This window comes from Eretmochelys imbricata, chromosome 4 (genome assembly GCF_965152235.1).
Source record: "Eretmochelys imbricata isolate rEreImb1 chromosome 4, rEreImb1.hap1, whole genome shotgun sequence".
In the NCBI taxonomy this organism is placed as follows: Eukaryota; Metazoa; Chordata; order Testudines; family Cheloniidae; genus Eretmochelys; species Eretmochelys imbricata.
The window spans coordinates 91614180-91632966 of NC_135575.1; the positions used below are offsets into that span (position 1 = coordinate 91614180).

Sequence of the window (18787 nt, forward strand, 5' to 3'; positions counted from 1 at the left end):
AAAGGAGACTCCTTTGCAGTGGATTCTGCTGACCGGTCAATATTTTTTATGGTGTTCCCTCTTTTCAAACATACCAAGAATCTGCATCAAAGTCCTGATTCATTCCCCAGCACAGTTACTTATATATAGCCAAAAGTACTTTAAATTTTTTAAAAACATTGATTATGTTACACTCCTAAAACTTTTTCAGTTTAGGTACACTGTCACTGGTATTCAATCAACTAAAAATAATTTTCTGCAGCCTGAAGTTCTAGCTACTTGTCATTTCCTATGTCAGCTTGGAGTGTGGTTTTTTTTTTTAAGAGCCAGAACTGTAAATAGCAGACACAAAAGATCATGTTTCGCATAGACATTTTATTACACTTTTTGCAAGAGTGACTGTTGAGTCAAGACACAGGATGAGTGAGGTACTATCTGTTAGTGGCGGCTGATGCCTCCCCGTTCGCTCCGAGCCAGCAGCGCGCATGCTCCGCGGAGGGGCACTCACTTGACTAAACCCTACCTTCCCTCTAAACGAGAGGAGAGCTGCGGACTGTCCTATCTCCGCCGCGCGGGGGGAGATGGTTTATCCCCGATCACCAGGAATCTCTCTCAGTAGAAAGAAAAGAAGTACTTGTGGCACCTTAGAGACTAAAAATTTATTAGCGCATAAGTTTTCGTGAGCTACAGCTCACTTCAGAGGTTGGTGTTGAGCTGTCCGCTCTAAGACCTGCCCCCCCCCGATGCTGGGAGAATGGAACAGCCCGACCCTGGCGCCTCAGCATCCAATCAAAATGCAGCTACTAACCAATGCGAACACCGCTGCGCTGAAAGAGCTCCGCCAATCGGAAGCTGCCTAGAAGGAGCCTATCGGAAAAAGCTTCATTCAGCCAATCAAAAGTGGCGGATTGCTGTTGCCGCGTCAAGACTGGGGGCGAGCCTAGGGCGTTCCTTAGCTGCCGCCGCTCAATGGCGTCGCGGTGGCGGCCTTGGAGAGCGGCGAGCGCAGGTGGGTGCGAGCTTCGGCGGCTGCTCTCGGGCAGGTGTCGGCGGGGGGAGCTGGCCCGGTAGGGGTGGCGGAAACGGACCGGGGCACTTGGCTAAACCGCTGCTAGGGCTGAGGGTTGTAGCCGCCTTCGTCCGAGCGCAGCCTCTCCCCTCACGCACTCGGCTGTCGGGGTCCCTAGGACCCCGGGCGGTGGTACCCTGCGTGGGCCAGAGGAGTCGTGGGCGGTAGCCAAGGCGCTGGGTCTCACCGCGGCCGGCGGGAGATTTAAACCGCTCTCGGGGAAGAGGCTGGCCCAGCGTACCCGCTCCTCAGCTGTGAGAGGACACGGTGGGTGCGGGGACCCCAGCCTTGGCGCTCCGCGGAGCCGCTCCGCCCTGAAGAGGAGCTCGGTGGTGCTGGGAAGCGTGTCGCCGACAGGCCGTACTACCTCTCCCATCTCGTCGCTCTCGTCTGCGGGGGCCCTGGGGCTGCTATCACTTGCAGAGTCTGGGCTGATGTGAGGTGCGTCCGAGGGAGACTGCCGTTCCCAGCGTGTCCTGCTCTGTTTCCGGCCAGGCAATAGATGGTCTGCGCTTGGATCCAGATATGCTGGGATGTGTGCCCTGGACGTCCTTCTCGGAGAGAACAGATGTGTTTAACCATCTTGCTAATTGTTTTGAGGTCTGTCAATAAATTGAATAAATAACAATCAACCAACGCTCTTTGCTTCAATAAATAATCAGCTTTAATCCAAGTATATTTCTAATTTCTACAGTATATTTTTGATGTAATGAGCAATGCTGATTGTGTCATACATTTAGGTAGTTAAATGTCATTTTGAAGCGTATTCTTGTGCTAATTTTACAGGTCATGGTTACTTTTGTCCAACCAGGTTGCAAAAACATTTATTCCTAGTTTAAGATGTGTGCGCTTGCAAGTAATCTGGTGATATATATTATTTTGGAAAACAATGGTTTATATAAACATATTGTAACATATAAAATGGAGTGATAGCCATTAGCACTGGAAGTTTGTGGCTTTGGTTACAAAAATATATTCCCTCTATATTTTAAAAGGCAATGCCAACTCAACATTGCTAACAATTCCATAAACAATAATTTCCTCCTTGTCCCCTGTCAATTTTTGCGGTTTTTAAATTCAGATTTTTCCTGGTTTTTCAAAAATGTTACTGTGTGAAAGATCCACATACACTAAATGCTGGCAAATTCAAAATAAAACAAACTGAAGAACTAGAAACATTTTTCTCATTAATCTTAACAGAAAACTCTTTTAGTTTTAGTGATCATGGGTATTATTTGTAAGTGTTCCTCTGCCATGTTTATAAAAATATGTTGTTTAATGTTGATAAGCAGGCAAAAGCCTGTGTAGATGATTGAGGATATATGCCTCATAATATTTCTCTCACTATATAAGTCAATGCCTAGGCATGATAGAAAGTTTGGTTATCTTCCCTTTAGGAAATTTTAGTTCGATCTCTCCTCTAACATCGGGTCTGTTTCTGCACCCTTGAAATCAGTGAGAATATGCCACTTATTTTAATGAGAGAAAGACTGTTATCTTTATGTAATGTTTTGTGGTGGATATTTGTTTACAGTCAATGTAAATTGCCTGGGAGTGGAATTACAACTTGCAGGAAAACTCCAGCAGTTATTTAACAATAATTATATCAACTCTTAAGTTTTCTTGTTTGTTTCCTTCAAGCTCATGCAGAATTTCAGCTTGATGACATTGAACATATGTGGACAATTATGATTAAAAAATAACCGAATTTGTGCAGTTATAAACATGTCGAAGAGTTTGTCATCAAATATTTGGAAGTAGAATCTATGTATCCTTCATAACAGTAAGTAAATGATACATATGTATGAGGAAAACCTAGGAGATTTGGTTTTGAAAGCACTTTTCTGCTTTTAATACCACAAATCTTCACTTTTATTTAAATGGCCTTAAATTATCTCTTTAAAAACTTTGATCTCTTCGCTCCTTGGTGCACGGGATTGCTTTGTTTTTGAGAATTGTACGTGGTTCTTCTGCAGCAGTACACATCACTAATACTTAAGGTCAAATTCTGCTCACCTAATTTATATGCGAAGTCATATTAAAATCAATAGGACTGCTTGCACAAGTAAGGCAAACTCAACATAGTCCCTAATCAATGCAGACAGCTGGGCTCCTTGCAGTTTTTTAGTTGTTTTTCATTATTTTGTTTTACCATGCCCACACACGTAATAAGATCTGCACAGAGAACACATAGAAGCCAGGCCCCAACCCATAAGTAGGGCCCTACCAAGTTCATAGTCCGTTTTGGTCAATTTCATGGCCGTAGGATTTTAAAAATCGTAAATTTAATGATTTCAGCTATTTAAATGTGAAATTTCACAGTGTTGTAATTGTAGGGGTCCTGATCCAAAAAGGAGTTGTGTAGGGTGGGGCGTGTTGCAGTACTGCTACCCTCACTTCTGTGCTGCTGCTGGGGGAAATGCTACCTTCAGAGCTGGGCAGCAGGAGAGCAGCAGCTGCTGGATGGGAACCTAGTTCTGAAGGCAGAACTGTCAGCATCACTAGCGCAGAAGTAAGGATGGTATGGTATTGCTGCTGCCTGCAAAGCTGGGCCCTCAGTCAGCAGCCACTGCTCTTTGGCACCCAGCTCTGAAGTCCGCGCAGAAGTAAGGGTGGCAATACTGCAATCCCTCTAAAATAACCTTGTGACCCTGTGCAATTCCCTTTTGGGTCAGGCCTCCCAGTTTGAGAACCGCTGGTCAACCCCATGAAATCTGTATAGTATAGAGTAAAAGCACACAAGACATGATTTCACGGGGGGGGGGGCGAGATCAGATTTCACAGTCCGTGATACGGTTTTCATGGCAGTTAATGTGGTAGGGCCCTACCCATAAGATCTCACACTGTAAAAATTGACTTGTCATACAAATGTGGTAATTACGTACTTGAGGAATGTGGGAAAGAAGGATTACTAAAATAGTGATGTCTACAGTCCTTGTTAGAGAAAAACAGAACATTGAACTCTTGCCAGGTAAATAAAGGGGAAACTAATTTATATTGTGAGTGTTTGTAATGTTTATGTGCAGACATACTCTGGTGAAGAAATCCTGGCTTCATTGAAGTCAGTGGGAAGACTGGGATCTTTAAATTTTATTTCTTTAAAACGAGCATTTCAGTTTATCTCTAAAGGATCCAAAATATACGTTTTATAAACACAAGCTTTTACAAAACTGAACACCAGTAGAAGTGGTTTCCTTTTAAACAAATCCAATAGAAAGTACTTCTTTCCGTTCCCCCCTCAAAAGTAAAATAATTTCCTCCAGCGTTTGCAATTTAAGCATTGCATTAGAGCATAAAAACCTGAGTGGAAATTGAATAGACTTTTTTTAATTGTTCTAATTTTAAAAGTAAGCAAATAGTAAAATAAAAAACATTTAAAATTCAGATTAAGGTTTGTAATATGAATAACTTTTTGTTAAATGATATAGTCTTTAATTGGGCACTGTCCCTTTAAATAGCTTTTAGAAGAAGTCTCATGCTGTTTTCTTGGATTTCTTTTTCACTAGACTAAGCTGCCTTTTATATTCATAATGTTAATAAAAGATTACAACGAATTCTGATTATTATTTTTATCTGTTTAGGGACTGAAGATTATGCACCTAAAATGACTCTTCAGGAGATGGTGCATCAGGCAGCCAGCCTGTATTCTGATAGAAAAGCAGTATGTTTTGATGAATGTAATAAGCCTCCAATTTTCTACACTTACAAGGAGGTTGTTAGTCTTGCCACAGAATTAACGGTTTTCCTGCAACACTACTGTGATCACAGAGGAACATTTGAAATAGGCCTGTACTGCCATCCTGGAATAAATTTACCATCTTGGATTTTAGGGTAATACTTCTATTTTACCTCTTGTCTTCTCTATAGTCAGTCTACACTAAAGAATTTTTTTTTTTTTTAAATCAACAAACTTCAAAACCAGTGGAGCACTAGTAGCTAGACCCATATTAACTGATTTTATTAACTGATTTTATAAACTGGTTTAACTGAACTGTTTGGAATGTTATGCATCCTTATTGCTGTATTGGTAAATCCAAGGGGGGTGAGGTGTGGTGTGGTGTTTTTTCTTGTTTAAAAAAAAAAAAAAATTCCAGAGCACTTTGGCTTGTGGCTCTTAGATTCGCTAGCAAAGCTATTAGAACTTTTAAGTTCCCTGTACCAGTGCATATCTACGTAACTGTCCATGAATATGCAGCACATCTTTGTTTAAATGCATATCTACAGACAGAAGCATATAGTCTAATTTATATGGTGTTTTTTTTCCAGATAGTCATCCTCTGTTCAGTTAACTTCCCCCGTCCTTTTCTCCATCTCCTCCCCCCCCCGCCCCGCCCCGTCTCTCCTCCCTCCCCAAACAAACAAAGGTACTAATTCAGAATTAAGGCTAGGTCCAAGTTTCAGGCTTTAAATCCATCTGATTTGGCTGTAACCTGATTGCTTTGGATCTTTTCTCTAAAAGAAAATCTAGAAAATGAAATGCAGAATTAAGTTGGAACAATAAGGACACACGATTAAAATAACAAATAGTGAGGAAATGTAAAAGTTGAGGCTTCAGCACTGTCAGTTCAAGAATATTGCACATAAGCACTATTCACTTGTTCCCTTGTTTTCTGGTTAACTAGTTTAAAATGTTACCATATACATCAGAAATAGGCTTGAAAGAATACGATTTTTGTCAGTAAATGTCAGTAGACGTTTGATTTCACTCTTCATATTAAAAAGATGATACAATATTTCCATAGAGCACAATCAACATTTACAGACAGGCAAAGTAAGAAAAATGCTGCTTGAGAACATATTAGAGTCAAAATCCAGTGATTTAGACTTATGAATTAGGCTTGTTTACAAACGGACTAGTGAATAAATATTAAAAACAGGTATGATTTGTTGATTTAAGTATACTTTGTATATTTTGACATGGGGTGTTGGCAGTTTGTGTATTAACAGTTTATAAAGCTTTAACTTTTTGAATCTCAACATCAGTTATTCAGCTGTCTTACCATTGCCCCATAATTTCCCAGAACTGTGAAAATATAAATAGATTTTAAAAAATGCTTAAAACCCATAATTTTATGTAATTGTGAAAATTTAAATTGATATAAAAATGCCTACAAATAAACAGACATCTGTCAAAATCGTAACAAAATAAAAATTGTATTCTTCCAGGCCTAATCATAAAATATATCAAACGTATGGGTTGTGCAATACGGCTAAATTCATGTGACTGCTGGAATCTTAACTTTTGCACTTCCTAAATCTCTGTTTCAACAGTGTGTCACAACCATAAATTTTATTAACATGTGACCAGTGTGTGCAGCAGTGGACACAATTCTTGGTGCTTTGGGAGGCATTATGCCACACATGCGTACTGAGTGACAAGTGCTTAAAGGTTCTATTGGCTTCACCAATATAACTTGTAAGTTCCTTGACCAATGAGTGTATACTTACAAACTGTTCATGCATGTGTAATGCACCTTTAGATTTAATGGCATTTTCTCCTGCACATGCTCAACTTCACTGATGGAAAGCAAGAAAACAGTGAGTTAAAACAGGCTTTATGTACTGAACCTGTTTTGCTCAGGCTCTTAGAGCAACTACTGATCCCTTTATATGCTCTTTCTGCCAAATTTGGCTGGTTTTGTTCATGTAGTGTTTTACACCAGCTGTCCCTTGTTCTGTTAGTGTGGTGAGAATTAATTTGTAAGGGAAAGCCAAATAGAAATAGATTGATTTATTTCAAAAATGAAACCTCAGATTTTAAAAACCTGATTAATATACCATCAGTTTTATTAATCTGGATGCTCAAGGCTTTTTGATAAAGACAAAAAGCCAAGAATTCTTATTTGGTAAATTAAGCCACTAGGTGGTTCATATGCACAGTAATGATAATAGTAGGCACTGAAGAAACACAGCAGTATAAAAGAAGCATAACTGATGACAGTGGGATGATACTTATATAATCTCTTCCCTAAAACAAAGACAGATATAACTCAAATCTTCACAAGTCAGATCTCATGAACAAGTGAGAATAAAACTGATGTTCCTAGCATGTATTATATATCTGCTCCATGTACACATGTGCTACATATTGTACCCAGGCCTTGGAGGAAGAGGAGCGAGCAGCGGGGGATGGGGGAGCCTCAGGGAAAGAGGTGCAAGCAGGGGCTGGGCCACAATCCAGGCTCCGGCGGGGGCTCCCCCACTTCTAGAGAGCTTCTGGCGCTTGCGTTTAAGCCTCCCCAAATGGAAGACTCACATTCCGCCTGTGTCTGGAAACTAAGGGATCTTATAGCATAAAAGAAGCATCTGTGGAATTTATGTAAAACTTAAGATATATTTTTAACTCTCTTTTACAATGCTATTAATTGACTTGAATTTTTGCCTTGTTAGAATCCTCCAAGTTCCAGCTGCATATTCTCCTCTTGATCCAGATGCACCACCAGTATTATCTACCTATTTTATGAAGAAATGTAACCTCCAGTATATCCTTGTTGAGAATGACAAAATAAATGTAAGTGTTAAGAATACTAAAAGGAACATTAAAATGGGATTTAGAAAATTGCAGCAGTTGAGTTAATTGCCTTCTATTTACCACGTACTCAGATGTAATTGTCTTCGTTTTGACAGCGAGTGGTTTTCAAGCTGTTCTGCAGTGGGTCGAGAACATGAGTCTCAACCTTAGGGGAGACTGTTAAGAAACAGGGCACAAACCCCAAATTGGCTTGGAGTTCTGTACTTAGATTTCTCCAACCAATTATCAGGTGTAAACGCCTCTGGCACTATTACAGTCTTAATGTGGAGTGACAGTCTCCTTGGGTACCACCCATTTAAGCTTGCCTTTGTGATAGATGGTCTCTTACACACAAAGTCACAACAGTATTACTGGTTTCTCCCAGTCCCAAAGGATGAGTGACTTACCCAAGGTTAGTTGCACTTTAGATCTCACACCAAAGACAGTGCTTGTAACCAATCCTATAATAACAGATCTAAAGATTTATTAAGTAGGAAAAGGAAATAATTATTTACAAAGTTAAAGCAGGTGAACACGCACAGAAATGTTAGTCTTAAGTTTCAAAGAGTAATAGAAGCTTCTATAATAAGAAAACGCTATATGTCCCCTAGTGTCTTCTGTGAGCTGCCAATGAGCTAATGGGAGGAATTCACTTGCATGTCTCCTCTTCCTGGGGGGTGGGGTGGAATTGGCAAAGTCTTTTGACCTCTGATATTCCACAGTAGTTCCTCTGGTGTGGTTGGGCCTTCTTTATTGGACAGACACCCCCTGTTTGAGACTACGGCCTGGTATATACTAGGAAATTAGATTGGTATAACTACATCACTCAGGGTTATGAAAAATCCATACCCTAGTTAAACCAACAACCCCAGTGTAGACAGCACTAGATAGGTCAAGAGGAGAATTCTCCTGTTGAACTACCACCTCTCGGGGGACAGGAGGTTCCAGCTCTATGTTTGTCGGTGTTCCGTTGAGACCTAGAGGCCTTGGTATGAGCTGGCACCTGGTTTGCCAGCATGACAATGGTGATCTACCTTGATTTTACACAGACATTTTCAGATAATGTGAAGTACCTGGATGCTTTTCTCTAGACATCACCTTATTTTCCGGTTCACTTATTCACTTCCATGGTTTTGTAACACATTCTACAATGGTGGGTATTGGTATTCAGGAACCCTTGCAGTATTCCTCCCCTATAGGTGTTGCACATCAAGATGGAATGCAGAGCTCTTTGAGGAAACTTCCACAACATCTAATTTACTACTGATTATTAGATCATCATTTTTATGAGTATTAAATTCATCCACAATTTTTAAAAAAAGAGTGAGCAGCTGCTTTCTGAAAACCAGACTTCTTAAAGCTTTCTCAGGTTGGACTCCCAAAAGTTGAGGCGCTCAAAATCACTAGTCACTTTTGAAAAATTCGATCTTTATTGTTAGTAGTACAATGTGAGAATGGAGACAGTAAAACTGTGTACTGAGCTTTGCCTTTAACTTGCTTGTAAACTATTTTATTCTCTTACAGAAATTCAAAATATCCCATGCTGGCTGGTTTTACCAGAGTTCTTTTGCAATAGATCATGTTGGTTTAACTCTTTTCCAAATTAATTGGAACGATGTTGATGTAAATCTGCTGTTAGATGGCGCAGAAGACAAAACTGGAATCTCCAAAGCTACAAGTAATTGGGAGACAGATTACGTAGCTGACCTGGACCAACTTAAAGCAAAGACATCACAAAGGGGGTACATGGATGTCAGGCAGCAACATTCTTTGGCATACATCTTGCATACGTCAGGAACTACAGGGATCCCCAAAATAGTCAGAGTACCTCATAAATGTATTGTGCCAAATATTCTTCATCTTCAGTAAGTTCACTTTTCAAAAGACTGACAATTAGGGGCCAGATTTTCAAAATATCTTAATATCTAACAGTGCTTGTATTTGTTTGTCACTGATAGCTATAGTCTTGCTTTATTTTGTGAATCACTTCACTGGAGGTGATCTTCTCTGGTCTGCAAAGGAAAGGGAAAAATTGCAAAAGCTAGCTGCAGCTGAGTAAGTATATAAAGCCAAGACTTGGTGCTCTTTTGAAAGTGTTATTAACTTGGAAGTAATCATATTTTACGTTCACAAAGTACGTTGCAAAATAAGGTGATTACAAAAGTGTGATTAAGGGGGGATTGTGCCAAAGTCTAGTATCAGATATGGCTTTGAACTACCAGGAATGACTGAGGCAAGAATAACTTCAGTACAGTAGAAGTACTCTTCACAGATTCATTTGGCAAACAGTTGAAGCCAACTGGAGTTGAAGACCCACATGCTCTGGGTCTAACTGATTGCCATATTTGGGGTTGGAAAGGAATTTTCCCCTGGGTCAGATAGGCAGAGACCCTGGAGGGTTTTCGCCTTCCTCTGCAGCATGGGGCACAGGTCACATGTTGGTTTAAACTGGTGTAAATGGTGGATTCTCTGTAACTTGGAGTTTTTAAACCGTGATTTGAGACTTCAGTAACTCAGCCTGAAGGTATGGGTCTATTACAGGAGAGTGTAGGTGAGGTTCTGTGGCCTGCAATGTGCAGGAGGTCAGACTAGATAATCATGATGGTGCTTTCTGGCCTTAAATTCTATGAGCTGCCATTGGGGGGAGGGTGTGTGTGTGTGTGGGTGGCTCCCCCTCTCCCTCCAAGTTTTCTTTCAGTCAGTTTCTGAATAGAATAATATTAATATGCTTGACCTGATTTCATTACTCCCATATATCATGTTGATCATAATACAGACATTTTATTGCTGGTACTCTAAATGAAATAAATACAGAAACTTTGAAGTTGAACTTGTGATTCTCAGATACCTCTTTCCACCTCTCATATAGTAATTATTTTCCTCTAAGTCCTAATTACTGTTCTAGCTTTCTTGGCTTTTCTTTGTTCTGGTAAATACCTGCTGGAAAATACTAGTAATGGAAACACTGCTAGCCCAATACGGAGCACAGCTATAGAGCGGTACTGATGAATGAGCACAGACCATTCAAATCTGCACAGAGCTTCCTCCCCAGCATGCAGAAGGTAGATGCAGATGCCTTTCTGAAGGACATGCTCTAGCACAACCAGAAGTTACGAGTTTGAAGATGCAAGAATCACTTGGTGAAATTCTCCTGTGTATGCAGGCATGTATACTAGATGATGATAATGGTCCCTTCTGGCATTACATTTTTATTAATCTGGGTACAGATGTTATGCCATATAAGTGCTCCAACTCAGGACCCCTTCTGTTTTTAAATAATGCCAACCAGTTACCAGCATTTATATGCACCAGGCTTAATAACTCTGGCCTTTTTTTGTTTTAGATCCCTATTTAAGATCACACCAGATGATATGCTGTTCATGGCCTCACCTCTGACGTTTGATCCATCTGTAGTTGAGTTGTTCGTTTCTCTGATAAGTGGAGCCTCTCTGCTTATAGTACCAAACTCCATAAAAATGATGCCTCTGAAGTTGTCTGCCGCTCTTTTTCACCGTCACAGGGTCACAGTATTACAGGTAGGCCATTCGCAATGGGGTCCTGTTGAGATACAAGGGATGTATTTTGTGTCTTCTTCTTTGTTTGCCGGTGTGTGCTGCTTTTTCATGATACCAGACAGTAACGATAAAGAAGTTTTTCCTGCAGCATCAGTTCACCTTTGGTTTTTATGCACCTGTTATCCTCTTTGCTACATAGTACTAGAGCTTCATAAAGCTAAGAAATTACCATTTGAAAGGATTGTTCTCAGTGATGTCTGACAGATGAGATTTGACTGAAGCCAAGGCTGACATTCAGCTGAAGGCTCCTGCTAGTTATGTAGCTTTTTAATTTCTTCTGACATTCACTCTGGCACCAAATAATGGGCTTGATCTTGCAGCCCTAAGTAATTCTTAATCATGGAAATAGTCCTGTTGCCAGAAACACGATAAACTAAAGTACCCCTCAATAGTGCCATTTATAACATGATAAAGTGTGAGTAATAAGAAACAGAATGGTTATTTCCTCAATAAGTTTGGCTATTTATAAGCTGTTAGCTCACCCAAGATTGCACTGGCTTCCTTTCCTGTGTGTGTGTGTGTGAGAGAGAGAGCTACTCCTGTGTGATCTGAATTTTAACAGACTAAAATCTAATTTGCCTATGAAGTATACTAGAAATAAGTCTTTTGTAATCCTTACTAACTGAATAAGCTGAATTGTATGTTCTGTGGTACGATATGGTACTATGCAAAGGCTAATACTTGAGTAAAAAACTTCAAAAATATCTGCTCTTGCGGGAGAGGTGGATCTATGTAAGTTGTTCTCATGAATCTAAAACTTGAAGCAGAATGTCTGTTTTATCTATAGGCAGTAATATGTTAATAGTCTGGTTAGTGAGGAGTATCCATTATTGAAACAACACAGCCTCTTAAAGTGACAGGCTTTTAATTAACGTTGCAACTGCAATACTTTTACTAGCCAGACACACAACCAGCATAGGAAAAGGTATTTTCTTGTTCAGTTCTGTCTCCAGCCTCACTATCTTCCCTCCAACTCCCAAGTCATTTTTTTTAGCCTTCCTTCCTGCATGCACACACTCTTTTTAAAGATTTCCTTCTCTCCTGGAGAAAAGTGATTGTGGGTGTAAATTCAGGTTTACTTAACAATTAAGTGAAGACACCACAGCAAAAATAATCCAGCTGTTACAAAATATTAATGGTCAGGTCCTCTTACTTCTGCTCTGTTTACAATGGAGGGAGTAAGTAAAATCCTGGTACTACAGGATACTTCTACACAGAGGGAAAAAAAAAAGACCCACAGCAGTGAGTCATGCCATGTGTAGACATACCTACAGACTCTTTTCTGGCACACTAAAACATCTTGACCACTGTCTTGCCTGATGTTTTTAGATGGTTTTTTTCCTGGCCTATTTCTCTTAAGTTGTAACCATAATTAGCAAGTCAGATGTTTCTTAAGCAGCTGAACTGTTTTTAGGGTTGATTGTGGTTGAGTCATTTTGATAAGAAGCTTTTAATTTGCATTTCCTTGAGTTTAATCACTATCTTGATCAGTAAAGGGAAGGGCCCTTAATGAAATAAATGACACTCTAGGGCTTAATTGATGATTAATTTCTATGATAGTGTTTCTCAAACTTCAAGGCTGCTGTCCCAGGTATAAATCCAGGTATATTATGTTCCTTGCATTTCCCCTATCCACCAAACAGGTTACCTTGTCAAAGAAGGAAATCAAGCCAGTTTGTAGCTTTTTAATTAATTAATTTTTAATGCAGTTTGGCATGATTTGTTCTTGTAAATATATGCTGGGTGCTAGTGATCACCTCTTCATCCTCCAGGTATTTGCAAATGGAATATTTTATACATTGCTCTAGTAGTGTCCCATGTATCAAGGTCAGGCTGACTGCACTATAGTTCCCTGGCTCCTCCTTTTTCCCCTTTTTAAAGATGGGCACTATGTTAGCCCTTCTCCAGTCTTTTTGGGAGCTCTCCTGTCATTCATGAGTTTGCAAATATTATTGGCAGTGGCACCGGCTTTCTTCAGCTAATTCCTTGAGCACCTTTGGGTGAATAGCATCAGGCCCTGCTGACTTAAATTAATTCAAATTAGTCAGAAGATCTGACGTGTTCCTTACTTATCCCAATCCGCATCTCTTCCCCTTTATTGTCTGTAACTTCGCTTGTAGGTCAGTCATGTTATTTTTTGTAAGAAGACTGCAGCAAAGTAGGCATCAAGCAACTCCACTTTCTTATTTTCTGTTACCAACTCACCTTCTCCATTGAGCAGCGGGCCCACGCCATCCCTGATTTTTTTTTTTTTTTTTTTTTGTCTGACATATTTGTAGAACCTCTTGTCTCTAACATTTCTTGCCAATTATAACTCATTCCTTGCCTTGTCTTGGCTGCTGATCAGATAATTTAATAGCATTGTCCATTCAGCCCACGCATGCACCTCCCCTCCTCCCATGCTCTGCCATCTTCTATAGAATTGCTAATTGGTTCTCTAGCTCTCTTTTAGAGCTCCCTTTTTTGCTCCTTTATCTTTTATTTAATAATAAAAAAACTTTGTTTTTCATCGACCTCACCCTCACCCCATCTAGGGACCTCCCTGGACACAGGGTATGCGCGGTTCACTGGGCTTTAAGAAGTGTCTCAGTTGCAAAGAATCTATCCCAGTGAGTGATGGTCATTCTCAGTGTGTCCACTGCTTGAGAGAGAACCACATCCCCAAGAAGTATGGTTTATGCCAACAATTGAAACCCAGATCCAGAAAGGATAGAAAACAGAGACTTAAGCTTCTCCTAATGGAAGCGGCCCTCCAACCACCATCCTTGCCACGCCAAGACTCTGGACATCAGGAATCCTCACTGCAACCCTCTGAGGTGAGCCTAAGAAAACAACTATGAGCCACTCACACAAGGCTTCTAATGAAAGGGCTGTACGTCTCCACAGCAAGCCCTGATGAAGACTAAAATGATCTCTGGCTTGTTCAATATCATCGGTACCGACAGCATTGAAGCTATTTAAATCCTGTACCCAGAGCTTGCACAACACCACCCCCCCAGAACGTGTTGGGTTGCCTAAGGACCTGATGGGCACAGGGAGGGAATCATCGGTACCAACAGGGCGTGAGAAAACAAGAGAACTTCCCTGGGGAAGGTTCCTTCAGTGCGAACATCTGAGTTGGTATGCAGATGTCCGCACTGGTTGCATGCCAGAAACCAGTGGTCTGCTCAATCGTGACTGAATTGCCAACTCCTTTGGTGCAGACATTTTGGCACCTCCAATCACTACCAGTACCAATGCCTATGAAATTGCTGGACTTCTGGTACATGACAGACCTTTCAATGTCTGATGGACTGGACTCACCTATACTTGCTACAGGGATCACAGTACTGAGTCCACCGAGAGCTCCAGGCTTGCCAGAGACATCATGCAATGCACCCCCATTTTCAAGTGCTGAGTCAGTGACCAAAAAGACAGTCTCCTATTGGTCCTCTTATCCACCCTACTGTACCCCTTTCCAGTATGGACCTCAACCGTACCACCCCTCAGGCCCCTGGGTATGGGGAGCCATGGTACCCACCTCCAGGACCCTTCCCACCCTCTCAGTGGCTTTAATTGGACCCTTGGCAAGCACATAGATACCATGGCTCTAGCTCGGGCCTATCAGGAGCCAACGAGACACCCTCCTTCAACTGCTGCATCGAGGACATCAGAGTCCCCTGAACAGTTAAGAAAGAAACAAGAGTCTGAAGTCGAGGAGGAGGCTATGTCTCAGACTAACTTCTCCTAGTCATCACCAGACGAGACAGTGATGCTCCCTCCATCGTCATTGGCAGACGACTTCAAGCTTTTACAGGAGCCAGCTGAGAGGGTGACAGATGCATTAAAACTACCATTACAAAAGATGACCGAGATACACCATAAACTATTAGACATTTTACACTCCTCTGCTTCTTCTGGAGTAGCCCTCCCTATTAATGAGGCTCTCTTGGAGCTTGCCAAACTCATATGGCAGATCCCTGTATTGGTCCCACCAACATGCAAGTGGCCTGATTTAAAAAAAAAAATTACATGCCAGCAAAAGACACTGAATTTTTCTTCTCCCACCCACCCCCTAATTTGATCATTGTGGACGTGGTGAACTCAAGAGGCCATCATCACCTGAAATCCACCCCCTATGACCGAGACTGGAAGCGCCTGTAATGGGGTGGCATCCTTGTAGATCAGGGTCAGTACAAAGATCTCACTTCTGGTACCATAATAAATCTGCCTCTCACAAGCGCCCCCTCTCTGGCAGATATGTGCCTGCAATCACTCGGTTTTGAATGGGGCAGTACCCACCTCTCGTGGGTGCCCCCTTTCTGGTTAGGTCGGAGTCTGCTTTTCTTTCAGTTCTTACAACATGTGGGACAAACCTCTCGCTAGCGCACCCCCTCTCATTCTCCCCCCTCCCCATCCTGGCCAGTGGTTCTTTTGGTGGGTCTTCAGTGACTCAGCTCTCTGGCTGAGTCACATGCTCTGTGCCCCTTTCAGGGGTATACAGTGTCTAGTTCTTTCTCATGGCCCTGGTATGGGGTTGTAGCACCAAGGCTTCCTTCCCAGAGACACTGCCTTACCTAACACTCTAATGGGTTCATCATGGTACCCTTAGTTGGTGTGTCCTTCTTGGCAGCCCTCCCAGGGCACAGTTGTCAGCCAGACCAGGTGGAAAGACCCAGCAAATGCCTACACGGGAATCCTGTTTGCTCAGCCTCTCTCATCACTACTTATTACCTCTGATGCATCCCTCATAGGATTGGGTAATCTCAACAATCTCACAGTGCAGGGCAAATGGTCTCCATCCAAGATATGCCTTCACATCAATATCTCAAACTCAGAACAGTCAGGAACGCATGTGCTCACTTCCTTCCATAGGTGATGACTTTTGGTTTGCCGGTGGGTGCCCCACCCCAGCTTCACTTCCTTCCCCCAAGACCTGCCCCACTCCACCTCTTCCGGCCCTCATTCTGCCCTCCCCTGAGTGCCTCCTGCCCACTGCTTATTCCTTTCTGCCCGCTCCTGCCTTAAGGGTGAGGTGTGAGTGTTTGGGGGGGCTCAGCTTCCCCCCCAAAACTAGCAGTTTTCAGCATATTTATACATTTTTTCATATTCTAGTTATTGAATGTGTGTCTACATTAAGATACCAATGATAATATTAAAATAGTAATGAATTATATCATTACATTATCATGAATTACAATATATTAAAATCATGACTCTCAAATACAAGCTGTCTTCACTAATATCCCAGATTAAAGACATTACGTTCGCTCTGTGCTTCACACCTGTTTGGGAGCTGAGGGATACTGATGGCTGTGGGAAGAAGGTGGATGGGAGGGACAAGCAGTGGGGAGTCTTTCTCCTCTCCCTTCCTACTGCTTTCCCTGCCTCTTTCCTTCTCTCTTGTTTCTTCTCTAAGTCCTTGCTCCCCTTCTTGCTTCCCACCCATGTCCCTTTTCCTATCTCTCTCTGCTCTCCACCTCCTGGTGGTTCTGTCTAGTCCCCACCCATGCACTCAAAGCAGCAGAGGAGGTTCCCCCTCCTTGGGTAGGAAGCGTTGTCTAGTGGTTAAGGCACAGGCCTTGGGCTCAGGTGTTCTGGGTTTGATTCTCTGCTCTGCCACAGACTCTCTGCTTAGCCTTGGGAAAGTCACTACACCTTTGTGTGCCCTAGATCCCACCTGCCAAATGGGGCTAGTGCTGACCCTGCCTCCTAGGCTAAATCCATTCATGGCTGTGTGATGTGGGAAATGGAGATATTAAGGTGGGTAGATTTGGACTGAATTTTTCCACAGCCTGAAAGTGAGAGCTAGCTCTGCGTGGGGGGATGGCAGCGAGAGGGGCTCAGGCCAGCTCCGCACAGAGGGGAGGTTCGGCACTTCAGTCCTGCAGCTTCTGCCACTAGGGCGGCTGGGGCTCTTGAGCTGGGGGCTTCAGCCCCACGTCTTCTGTCAGGGTCTGGGGCTCCTGCCCCACGCAGCTCCTGCTGGGATCCGGGGCTTCTCCCGCCTGCCCTGTGTGGCTTCTGACAGGGCCTGGGGCTTCTCTTCCCCCAAATCTACCACTGTACCCAGCTCTAGCCTAGTTGGGCTTCCTTGGGTCACCTGATGCCTGCTGTGGCCGGAGTCGAGCCTGGCTGGGAGGGAGCAACCATACAGGTGGACGCCATGGCCACCAGCCTAAGAGGTATGGGGCGGCCACAGGTGAGCAGGGGCTGTCTGCATTGCTGCTGATAGCCCAGCTCTCCCGCCTGCCCCTAACCCTAAGGCTTTTGTGTGTGTGTGTGTGTGTGTGAGAGAGAGAGAGAGATTCACTCAGTCGCCGGACTAGGGAGGCATGAAACAGTTGATCTGAGCCTGCCTGACAAACCGCTGATTGCAGCTGTGCGCGGGCTACCCATATGAAACAGCTCATCCCTGGCCACCAACAGCTGGTCATCCCAGTGGTCATCCCTATTTTTTTTTTTTTTTTTTTTTCCATGGGTGCTCCATTCCCGGAGCACCCACGGAGTCAGCGCCTATGCTTCCTTCCACTGATCAGAGGTACACGCATACAGGTCATGACAGACAATATAGTGTGCATGTATTACATAAACTATCAAGGAGGTGCCAGATCACCCTACCTTTGTAGGGAAGCACTAAAGCTATGGAACTGATACATTTTCCACAGTGTTGCCATATTGATGGCCTACCTACTGGGAATGCACAACACGACAGTGGACAGTCTCAGCCACAAATTCCCACGCAGCCACGAATGGGAGATAGACTCAGTGATACTCTGAGACATATTCTGAGGATGGGGGGTGCTGATAATAGACTTGGTTACTTACCAGAATAAAAAATGTCCACGGTACTGCTCCAGAGCGAACATCAGCCCAGACTCCACGGGAGACGCTCTCCTCTTCTTATGGCACTAGGGCCTTCTTTATGTCTTCCCCCATTCCCTCTATTGCTAAAAGTCCTGTTGAAAATAAAAAGAGAAAGCAAACATGATACTGATCGCTCCTGCGTGGCCCGGACACACGACCCACCCCCACTCCCCTGTACTTTGGCGTTCTCATAATAAACTCTGTGGTAGAGAAGTAACTGGGGAGGGTTTGCCTGCACAGCACTGGTTAGCCTCGTGGCAGAGCATGAGGGGGAGGCAGTGCATGTGCATGCAAAACGGACGCTGCTACCAAAATTCTCAGATCAGCGGAGGGACGCAGACACACATACAGTGGAGCACCCATGGGGACATACATCTCAAAGAGCCACTATTACTGCACAAAGTGAGTAATTTCTTTTTAGATGTAAGTTGCACTGTATGACCCTGATCCTACATTAGAATAAATTTGTGTGATCCTTGCTCCTATGCAGAATTCCATGTCAATGCAGTGGGACTCCCTGTTGATGAAGGGGTTTGTATTAGTGAATCCCAAAGCAAAATCAGGGCCTGTATCATGTGGATCAACAATCAGCTGCTGTTTGACCTGCAGATAAGGCCGTTTTGAAGAACTCCTTTGACTGGATAACAGTTTACACCTGTAAAATTCCACTGAAGATAATCTTCCTTTCCTTACAAACATTCTTCCTCACCACTCAGATCATTAGCAGATCTGTTCAGTACTTTGATGATGGATGTTATTGTAATCATGAATCTGTTTGGCTTTTCGTTGCATTTGGGAAAAACCTTA

At 42.7% G+C, this 18787-nt stretch overlaps 1 protein-coding gene across 7 annotated transcripts in view; it reads left to right on the forward strand.

The window, feature by feature from the left end:
- The first annotated feature begins 926 nt into the window (after positions 1-926).
- AASDH (aminoadipate-semialdehyde dehydrogenase) overlaps positions 927-18787 on the forward strand; it is an 81468-nt gene continuing 63607 nt past the window's right edge. For 4 of the 7 annotated variants that reach the window (XR_013345962.1, XM_077815601.1, XM_077815602.1 and 1 more), the window contains exons 1-6: positions 927-988; positions 2690-2831; positions 4630-4879; positions 7439-7559; positions 9084-9424; positions 10903-11095. Coding sequence is in view for 6 of the 7 variants with exons in the window: in XM_077815601.1 (XP_077671727.1) it covers positions 4653-4879; positions 7439-7559; positions 9084-9424; positions 10903-11095 (882 nt within the window). In the remaining variant the exon portion in view is untranslated. The other 3 variants (XM_077815600.1, XM_077815604.1, XM_077815603.1) reach the window with 3 other exon arrangements.